General features: G+C 44.5%; 1 protein-coding gene across 2 annotated transcripts in view; it reads left to right on the plus strand.

Annotated features, from left to right (window-relative positions):
• Positions 1 to 10,857, plus strand: part of pparab (peroxisome proliferator-activated receptor alpha b) — a 28,084-nt gene that overhangs the window by 13,048 nt on the left and 4,179 nt on the right. For both annotated transcript variants that reach the window (XM_035641788.2, XM_035641790.2), the window contains exons 3-6: positions 1,046 to 1,209; positions 3,673 to 3,811; positions 7,474 to 7,673; positions 10,235 to 10,688. In XM_035641788.2, the coding sequence (XP_035497681.1) occupies positions 1,046 to 1,209; positions 3,673 to 3,811; positions 7,474 to 7,673; positions 10,235 to 10,688 (957 nt within the window). The remainder of the gene's footprint in view (positions 1 to 1,045; positions 1,210 to 3,672; positions 3,812 to 7,473; positions 7,674 to 10,234; positions 10,689 to 10,857) is intronic.

Consider the following 10,857-nt stretch of genomic DNA (forward strand, 5'->3'; position numbering starts at 1 on the left):
TGCAACAGGGGAACAAGCAGTGAATAGTCTTGACAGATACACATTTAATGGATGGAACAGAGGGCGTGAGTGAGGGAGATAACGAACAAAAGACAGGGAAGCATTTGCGAGAAGGCGTCACGGAAACATTTGATGATGTCATGGAAAAGTCATTGGGAAGGCGTTTAGGACTTGGAAGTGCTAACAGTGAGAGATGGGAGCTGAAGAAGCCCTGGCATGCTTTGCTGGTCCCGCACTCAGTCCAAACATGTGCACTCGCACCAGTCAGGGAACAGAGCTCCAGGTCCACTGCCAAATTCTGCTCCGCAACTCATGTGGCTTGGCTCAATGCCACTGTTTTGTACCATGTCATCTTTGCTATTTCTGTGCAAGTAAGTTCTGTCCACCGTGTTCCCTTCACAAGGTGAACACAGAAAACTGTTGGCAGCCTATGGCAAGCTTGCTGGCCTGTCTCCCATGAGGAAGATCATAAATACTACTCCCAATACTGTTATTCCTGTGGCAGAAGCACACCGCAGACAAGCATGCTAAATGGAACAGTTTTTGTCGGGGCACAGAGGTCAAACTGTACTTAAAATTCCACTAGTTTTGTCACTGGGAGATGAGACTTCACAGTAGAGGTGCATTCAAAGCAGCTTTTTTTATTCGCCTACTCAAAATAATGACCCAATTTGTTATCTGATCGTGGTCACAACTTGTGTTGTGCGTCCTACATAGACTATAACTTCCCTAGGAACGTGTTTTAAGGCAAGATAGTTTTTACCTGACCCGAGGGGTCACGCCGGAGGGCATTGCAAAAAGCCTGCCATCATAGAGATGGGTTAGGTGTGATGACTCAAAACAAAACACTCAAACTTTTGGACTGTCTCCCCTTAAAGGGTCCATTGTGATGCACTGAATACAAATTATCAGACTTCCCCAGCGCGACAAGCACTTTGTCTTAGGGTGACTGATTGCCTTTAGTCTACAGGATGCACTGCTTGCCGATGTGTACAGATGTGTTGGAATACTGCAATAGCACCAACCATGCGCTCATGTTTTGCAGATGCTCTGACGCCAGCGTCCAGCCCCTCCTCCGTTGTGTACGGGGTGGCAGCGGGCCAGGAGGAGTTCTCGTCGTCCACCTCATCGCTCAGTCTGGAGTGTCGAGTGTGCGCTGACCGCGCCTCGGGCTATCACTATGGAGTCCACGCCTGCGAGGGCTGCAAGGTGAGATAAATATTACCCACAGACACAAAGGGTAGTCAAACAAGTGACCTTCAGCATTCACATGAGATCAGACCGACTTGTAACAATTAGTGACTCAGCAGTTGCACGTGAAGTTGTCGGAGGACGTTATTCTGCGTCTGCCTAGACTGTTCTCTCTGGTCTTGTAGACCTTCATGTGCTTGACTACCGCCTTCGCTCCCTCTGTCAACAATTCTGTCCATATCCACCCATAACTTCCTTCAAGCACAGACAAGTCAGGAATCGCACGCATTGCATTCTGACCGTCCATTAACCTACTTCAAGAGATTACATAACATGTGGAAGTGTCACCCTGAAAAAAGTGGGACATGAAAGTACAAAAATCCAGAGGCCATGTGTCTTGTGACTACTGATAACTCCTACAAGCATCAGAAATAACAGACTTCCCCCCTCACACGTGGTCCCCCCTATAATCTTTCAGTTAATTGTTTACCAGTCATGTTGAAGGACAACCTAAGGCTGTTTTGTTTTTTTAAGAGGAAGTGCAGGACAAAGATAGTGTAACTTGTGTTTGTTCTTGTGCTTTTGAGCCTATGTTAATGTTTTCAAAGTCTGTACCCTTTTATATATTTAATTACTGAGGCGAAAAAGCTGAAGTAAGAGTAGCTACCGAAGCGAACGGCTTTTATTTTCCTGATTATGTGTTTGTGCAATAGTGGATATATATCGTGCATACATCTATCAAGCCTACACGAAAGCTATTAAAAGTCCACAGGGCAGAGTCAATGCCATGTGGCCTGTGCTGGGTGAAATCTGTAGGCCTGTAAAACAACAGGTTATCAAAAATGTCAAGGTGCTTTATGTTTTAAGCTTAACATCTTCAGGAGGGAGTCGTTAAAGGTGCATCTATCAGATGTGACCTATGACATGCCGAAGTGCAATGGCGAAGCCCCCTCTTGCAACATTCAGTGGCTGAACTGAAGTCGGCATTCCTTCATCATATCTGTACCAGTTTGTCCATCGGAAGACTTTTCCCTTTTTTCAATGGCTTCTCCAAATTCAGAAATTCCGCCTTCTTTTGCCCACATTTTTAAGATAAGTTTAGAAAAACGTATCAGTAATTGGCATATTAAAAGTGAAATACTTAATTAACGAGTTTATCTACTTCGTCACGACTTTTCACACATGCATACACAAGTGCACCTTCTGCTTGTTTTTTGGCCATGGAACAGTCATAGGATGATTGCCGACCTCTGTGAAGTCAACGCACGGATCGCTTACAACAGCGGACACATGAAGTCCATTTGGCCTGGGTTTCCTATTCTGTTCTGGCTCCTTGTCACCCCACAGGTTGGGGGGTTAGTGGGTAAGAGAGTCAGTCAGAGTTACTAAACGTGCGCTCAAATGGTTTGTAGCATCTCTGCGTAATCCTGTGTGATCTTGCTCGTGTCTCTCGGGCCGCGCGTGGGAGGGTCTGCATGTATTTTGGCACACGAGGTGATGAATGTAATGACGCAATCCCCCAGGCCATTTTCTACCCTCCAGCCAACAGCAGGCATGCCGCTTGGTCGGTCTCTTCCTCGCCAAGGTCAAATGTTTCTTTTCTGTCAAGGTTGTGTAAGCGAGGAGAAACTGGCGGTGAGATTATGAATCCGATATTGCCGTGCGTCACCGTAAACCGATGACACCGATCAGTTTTTTAAGCCGACGATCGTTTCCCGGACTTTGATTTATTTGTGGCAATGTGGTTGATTGTGGATTATACATCCATGTTCCTCTCAATCTCTGGGTCTGCCTAGTCTGAGTTGATGACAACAACGCTTGTTACTTTCAGTGCAATAAAAACTAAAAGGCCAATAAAATATTGAATTAAAACACCTGCTCATCAAGAAAAATTGTTTTTTCCCGGAACTTGCCATACACATATGAGCAATGCAGCAGGAGATTGTCCAAGTCAGACGTGTTCACAACAGCAGCAACATTTCAGGAACTTTCAGGCGAGGCACCTGGGTAGAGCGCCCACTTTCTTTGCCGTGACTCTTCTGGAGATTTTCCTGCTGTATTCTGACGTGGGCTCACTCTGTCATTTGAATGTTTACAATGGAACGTTGGCAGACACTCTTGTTTCACACACAGCCCCTCTGGAGAAGGTCAGGAATATGTCAGTGCATGTCTGAAAGCAGCTTTGGTTTGCAACAAATCCTAAAATTTGGCAAAGTCTTGTAAACTTTGCCGCTTGCTGGGACGGACCAGTCCCCTTTTCTCTACAGTGATACCTGCAGGCAGTGAATCACAGCAGCAGCAGAGTGAGGAGGACAGAGGGCAGGAGGAAGGACTGGTAGCCTACTGACTGATGTCTGCCGTTTTTTCATCTTACCAAACGTATCATAGCCTTTTCGATATTGTATGTCTTGTAGCACATTCATGTATTCATATTTACATTTTTTGCACATTTTTTCTGTTCTCCTTCCTTCACGGGTCCAGGGTTTTTTTCGGCGGACCATCCGTCTGAAGCTGGAGTACGATAAGTGTGAGCGCCGCTGCAAGATCCAAAAGAAGAATCGCAACAAGTGCCAATACTGCCGCTTCCAGAAGTGCCTGTCGGTGGGCATGTCCCACAACGGTGAGTCCCTACAGGGCAGGGCAGGTTTGAGCAGTGTTTCAAGATCGGCAGCGCACACCGACTCTCACACACACACACACACACACACACACACACACACACACACACACACACACACACACATACTCAGACAAGCACATGGCTCACAGTTGTGCAGACGGCAAGATAACTCGAGCAGGCACGGACGCACTCAATTAGCACAAATAAGCAATCTAACACCACCGTCGGGTGTTAAGTTACTTGTTAAGGCAAGTAACTAAATGAAGACTAATCCAGGCCACAATACAGTTGTGTGTCCTCTTCTATCTTTATCCATTTCCACATTTAGATAGATAGATATAGATGGGTACTTTATTAATCCCAAGCTGGGAAATTCTGGTTTTACAGCAGCAAATCTCAGCTCACACACTTTAAAAAATATATACAATATATACAAAAACAAATGTTAAAAATATACCCCAAAAAATATAGAGAACAGGGATAATCTATATAAAGAATTTACATGAAATATTAATAGTGGAAATAGTGCAGTATGTGCAATCAGTTCCCAGTAGTGTGCAGAGGAACATGGTAACATCAAGGTGCAAATGTGCCGTGATTTTTGTCTTAGTTTACTAGTTGTGTTTTCCTTGTCCAGAAACAAACCAGATCCTTAACTCGTGCAGTTACAGCTCATGATCTTTCTGTTTGTGTCTGTTGGACTTTGCAATGCTGGAGTCGTATTGCATTACAATTGCTGAGCCCAGTCAACTCTTGAAAAAAGGTTGTTGTGAGCTAGTGTCTAGAATCACAAGTCTAGAAAGTGACTCTGTCTGGTCTTGTCCGACACCTGCGCACGCAACGTCTGTGAACCCCTTAAACCAAACATTAGTCTTTTTTTTAAAAGCTTTCCATCAGATGTCATCTTCCTTGCTGCTTATCTTTGTTTGAAATGCAGGAATATTGAGGTCAAAGTATGAGACTGTGTAAACATACAACATGGCACGCTGACCCTTCGACAGGGTCGCCGTCCCAATTGAGCTGCAGGTGCCTGTGTTTGTCGTCCTGTTGGTGTATTTCTACCAGAAAGAGGTCAATGTGATAGGTGCGTTTACGTATAGACTGTTCACACTGTGCAGATATTCCATACTGGTGACAGTGAACTTGTGGATGTGGGAAAACAGGCCGTTCTTGTGTCTCGTGGGGTTATTGCCTGAAAAGCCGCCCTCAAATAGCTCCTGAAGGCACAGCCTAGAGTTGGATATCGATAGGGCCTTAAAGCGCGGCAGAAGCAGTATTTCTGTTCGCTGCACTTCCTCTTACGGTATATGTGTATTAAGTTCCATGGGCCTAAATGTAACTGTAGAGAGGGAGGAAGGAGATTTGAGATGCACGTGCAACCCGATCTTTTGAGGTCTGGTGGTCAAAGATGCTACAAGACCACAGCGCTGCTAATTTTGGAGGTCTGTCGATCAGTTTGTCTCCATTGCCAATTGATTGATCTTCAGATGAATAAATGATCCCCCTGAAATTGATTTATTTCAGTGCGTTAGATGTTACAATTTAATTTTAAGGATATAGGATAAAGTTTCGACCTCTCAATCTCGTCTAAATGTGAATCGCCCCAAAATGCATTTCAACGCTTTAGTTCTTTTCCAACTGATGCTATCCCGACAACATCACGTATTTGCTGTTGCAACAGCGGCAAAGTGGATTTATTGTCGCACTACACAAAAGCAATTGAAAGAATCTTGAATCTGGCAATTTAATGATCCTTCCGATCTCATGTGACAGGATGCAGTGTAGTAAACACATCATTTGATGTTTTATGTAGTAAGTGAGAAAATGACAAATCTAGAGAGCAATGTGTCCGACTGTAGTGTAGTGTTTATTGGCTGCTGTCGTCCTCCACAAATCACTCTTTCAAACAGATGATTCCACTGAATGACAGGCTGCTCCGACGGTTACGCCCCCTCCAAACTTGAGACACAAACTCATCCCTTAGGTAATGGATTTATGCTCAGCTTAGCATCACTCACTTCCTCTCATCTTAATTAGACCTGGCTCCTGCCCAGCAGACCGCTGTGGAGCTTTAGCAGCTTCAGATGATCCATCCACTTTGTGAGCAGTAATCTAATGGGCCCTCATGCTGTCTGCCAGCTCGGTATCTCATCCCTGCTCAGTCCTGCTCAGTACGAGTCTCTCCGTCTGGATTTCGTGGGTGGCACGTTGGACAACGGGGGAATCAGATCTCCCTTTGGTCCTTTAATAGTCTTTAAACACGGACAGTAAGTGTGCCTGCGTGTGTGTGTGTGTGTGTGTGTGTGCGTGTGTGTGTGTGTGTGTGTGTGTGTGTGTGTGTGTGTGTGTGTGTGTGTGTGTGTGTGTGTGTGTGTGTGTGTGTGTGTGTGTGTGTGTGTGTGCGCGTGCGCGTGCGCGTGCGTGTTGTGTGCGTGTGTGTGTGTGAGGAAGGGTTAAAAACAGTTCACCTCTAATCTCATTAGTCCAATGGGATCAGTCCGTCTGAGAGATTCCAGCATCCTCTCGTAGAAAAAACAACTCTGTTGCGGTGTTGACACACACTTCACACAACTGATGCTCATACTTCCAACACACATCATAATAGGGAGTAACGTGTGTCCATTCATAATTTCCTATGGTTGTAATACATAAAAAAGGAGTTTTCTAACAGAGATCTAGGGTGGGTCAAAGCTTTCAGTGCCTGTTTGTGGATTTTTATTGTTAATGTTATTGTGACTAACATGCTCTTGTGTTTCATTTTGGTGTGTGTGTGTGTGTTTGTGTGTGTGTGTGTGTGTGTGTGTGTGTGTGTGTGTGTGTGTGTGCGTGTGTGCGTGTGTGCGTGTGTGCGTGCGTGCGTGCCTGCGTGCCTGCGTGCCTGCGAGTGTTAAATATTGCCATGAATTTCTGAGCAAAAGGTGTGGACCCGCACTTTGGCTTAAATGCAATTTAACAGGATCCCCAGTAGCTCCAGCTGATGAAAAAAATATATGTTCTCGCATGAACCAGAATATTACAAAACCACGTGTTTGACTTGATCACACACAAAATATTTGGACCCATATTTAACCAGAATCTGTATCTCAAGCATAGAGAGCACTTAAAGATTATTTTCAATAAATGTAGGTGACATTTTTGTCTTTTGAATGTACTCTCTATGGTCAACTGGTCTGTGTTTCTGTTTTTTGGGGGGGAGGTGGGAGCCTTGAAAGCTGATTTCTTTTTAAATATTATATTTTTTATTTAGAATACAACCGGATACTGTCCGCTGATCCATAGATTGGGTCGGAAAGGCTTTTGCACCAGGTCTCATGGAAAACGATGCTTTGTGCATTTGTAGAAATGCTATTTTGGAAGTAGCTTTTTTTTTTTCTTTGCACATATGTTGGAGTCATTTCTCTTCATCTTCATCTTTGTAGAGGTTTTGGAAATTATTTCTCCAGATTTCTTGGTTAAGTGATTACTGTGGTTTTGTGGTTATTTTACATTTTCCACAATTGGATTTGTTTCAAAGTTCTCTGTGTATTCTCTTTGTTCTCATATAATAGTTGTAGTCCGTTGATTTGTGTTTTGGCTTTTACAGTAAACGCAATGCACATAATATGACTAATTCTACAAAACTCATTTGTTCATTCTGTCATCTCACTCTCTGCTCTCCACAGCCATCCGTTTTGGTCGGATGCCCCAGTCGGAGAAGCTGAAGCTGAAGGCGGAGATGGTGACGGGGGACAGGGAGGTGGGGGACCCTCAGATAGCCGACCAGAAGACGCTGGCCAGGCAGATTTATGAGGCCTACCTCAAGAACTTCAACATGCACAAGGCCAAGGCTCGAACCATTCTCACCGGCAAGACCACCACCCCTGTATGTTGACTATGATTAGTAGGTTGCGTGCGTGTCTGCGTGCGCTTGTGTATTGCATGTACATGGCTCGATCTCCTCCTTACCCGAGTTTCCTCACAGGTCAAAGACATGTTGTCTTGCAGCATGTTATTCATTTCTTCCCCACTGGAGTGATTTTATCGTCATTCTGAGCACACAGAAACTTTGCAATCAACCTCATTTCTCAATATGACCTGGCAGCTACAACTTCAGAGATTACGTGCGGCCAGACAGTGACAGAAATAACTTGCTCAATCCGTAGCGCGAGCCAACACACGGGCTGGACAGGGAAACGTCTGCATGCTCTCATCGAAATACAGAGCCAGTGTATGAGCCCATCACTTTGCCCCCCTCCCCCTCCCCGTTTCACTTCACTCCTGCACTCTTTTCATTGTCCATTCACAAACTCACCAAAAATGTTCCCTTGCAGCCTGGTCCCCCCCCTCGCTTTCTTTTCATAGTAGAACAGGGGTTAGTAAGGGTAGGGTAAGGGAGTGCAGGCCAGAGTTGCAAATTCCAATGGTGGATTTGTGTAGGTGTGAAATAGGGTCAAGAGGGACAGGCCAGTCCAAGTGCACATCCATGTTCAAACAGAGACCCCTCCCCACCGCTTGTGAACATCAAAGCTTTCACATGGATAAGTGTCCATTTGGATCGGAGACAGTCATGCAGGCATTGGGAAGCGTTCAGTTGGAAATGCACATATCGTTTGATCCACCTTGATTTTAAAGTCCGTTCATCGTGTCCCAGCACTTTCTTACAACACGGAACTTGCCATGAAAAACATAATCTATTATTTGCCAGAACCTCCTCATACAAATGCTAATAAGTAACATAACCTTGATTCTGAATTGTTTTATATTTTCAAGGAGATGGGTTTTAAAATGCCTGAAAGAGAATATTACCACTGAATGGACTGTTCAAAATCTCTCAAATGATTAATCACCTTTTTGGAAAGTGTGTATTCGTTGTGAACAACTTCTTCACTTCATCTGAGGCAGAACATTTCCGTCAGTTCTGACTCATCAGGCTCGATGTCTGGGACGTATACTGAGGCTTTGTGTCAGTGTTGGCGCTTGCTATTTTATTTTCTGACTCAACTGGTTTTGCGGTGGGATGAGTCACCTAAACAGTACATACGGTCTTGACAGGGTGTCTTAAAGAAAACCCTATAGGAATGTCAATACCTTGTTAGTGCACTCTACTGTGTATACCTTAAAACGATTTAAAAGAATGAGATTAAAATAGAAATTATAGTTGAGGATCTCGTAAGACTGTGACTAATGATCAGTATTGAAATCATAACTGAGGAAATGAATGGCCCCCAGAGGATCACCGTTAGTTTGGAAAAAGGCCTTAGCAAATCCCTTAGCATCCTTATCATTGAGCATTTTGCTTTAATATGCATATTTTAAAGTTTGCATTTTCAATAGCTCACTCTTTTATGAATTTATTGACATCAAACCACCTCTCATGGGTCTGTTACATCCTCTAACAACTTTCACAGCTGTTAGATGGGAAAAAGGCCTTAGCAAACCCCTTGGCATCCTTATCAGTGGGCCTATAGTGACATGCACACTGGGCAGACATTCAATGCCTTGCGCTGTCCACTGCATCGTCATCTTGGGTGATTTTGATTTGATCAAATCTGTGCAACATCTTCCTGAATGAGCTCTCCAACATGTCCCAAAACTGTGAAAGATCCAGGTTTAGAAAACTGATGAATGTCAAAAATGAAAATGACTTCACCCCAGTTTGCAGCAGATAATTACTTAAAAAATAGTATAAATATCTGTGTGGCATTCCAAGCAGATTAATAATTAATTTGGAACCAACTTCATCAAATTGGACAGTCACCTTGTTACGAAATACATTTGACTTTGCTATGTTGTTTTGCAAAAATATTTTGGAAGTTCTCTGATAATCAGATGTTGCGTCGACTGCAAAATTCGGCAGCGGCGTCGTGTCCCTCACCCTCCCTCGCCGCTCGAGCCCACATTTAGTACAGCGTCCGTGAGCCAGAGCGTCGACGTGATGTGCAGCAGCAGGTGTAGCTGCTCATCAGATGCTGTAACTTTTCCACTGTGGGAACAGTGACAAAGCAAAAAAAACAAAACTGCTATTCACAGCTTAGCTGCGTACATGTATACCTGTCTCTCCAACGACGTTAGCAGGATAATTTGCATATCTTCTTCGAAAAGTGTTTGCACCGTAAACTCTTTTTTGAGTGTCAAGAGTGACTTTCGTGAATACATAGCCACAGGTTAAAAGAGAGTAATTATGTCACTGAGGAAATATTCAATTGTCAACAAAGGCTCTGGGCTTAGCCTCTCGTTTCAGCAAAGTTTAAACACCACGGTCACTAGTTTTTCCTGTAAAGAGGTTTGCTGATTCAGTTTTTTCCATATTTATGTAGTCAAGTCATGTCAGGTTTGTTTACTGGATGTGCGCCAAAATCACAGTGCACAGTATTGCATTTCAGTTAGAAACAAATTTTTGGAAGCACTTGAGCTCATGAGTGTTTCTTTCTCCACTGTCCACAGCCGTTCGTCATCCATGACATGGAGACGCTCCAGCTGGCGGAGCAGACACTGGTGGCCAAGATGGTCGGCTCTGCAGGAGTGCTGAAGGACAGGGAGGTAGAAGTTCGGATTTTCCATTGCTGCCAGTGCACATCGGTGGAAACCGTCACGGAGCTCACGGAGTTCGCAAAGTCCGTCCCCGGGTTCTCAAGCCTGGACCTCAACGATCAAGTGACTCTTTTGAAGTACGGAGTGTACGAGGCTCTCTTCGCCATGCTCGCCTCCAGCATGAACAAGGACGGGCTCCTGGTGGCGTACGGCTCGGGCTTCATCACGCGCGAATTCCTCAAGAGCCTGCGGCGTCCCTTCAGTGATATGATGGAGCCAAAGTTCCAGTTTGCCATGAAGTTCAATGCGCTGGAGCTGGACGACAGTGACCTGGCTCTGTTCGTGGCTGCTATCATCTGCTGTGGAGGTGAGGATGCGGTGCATGTCGTTGATGATTAAACCGTAAATGTGCTAAACCGTTTGCCCCTTTTTCAAAACAAATGCTTAAAATTCCACGAATCGTAAACTTCTGTCTATCAGATGGTTCACTCCGTTAGGAAATTATGGTTAAGGAATCTCGCTCAACTTTATTTTTC

This window comes from Scophthalmus maximus, chromosome 7 (assembly GCF_022379125.1).
Source record: "Scophthalmus maximus strain ysfricsl-2021 chromosome 7, ASM2237912v1, whole genome shotgun sequence".
NCBI lineage: Eukaryota > Metazoa > Chordata > Actinopteri > Pleuronectiformes > Scophthalmidae > Scophthalmus > Scophthalmus maximus.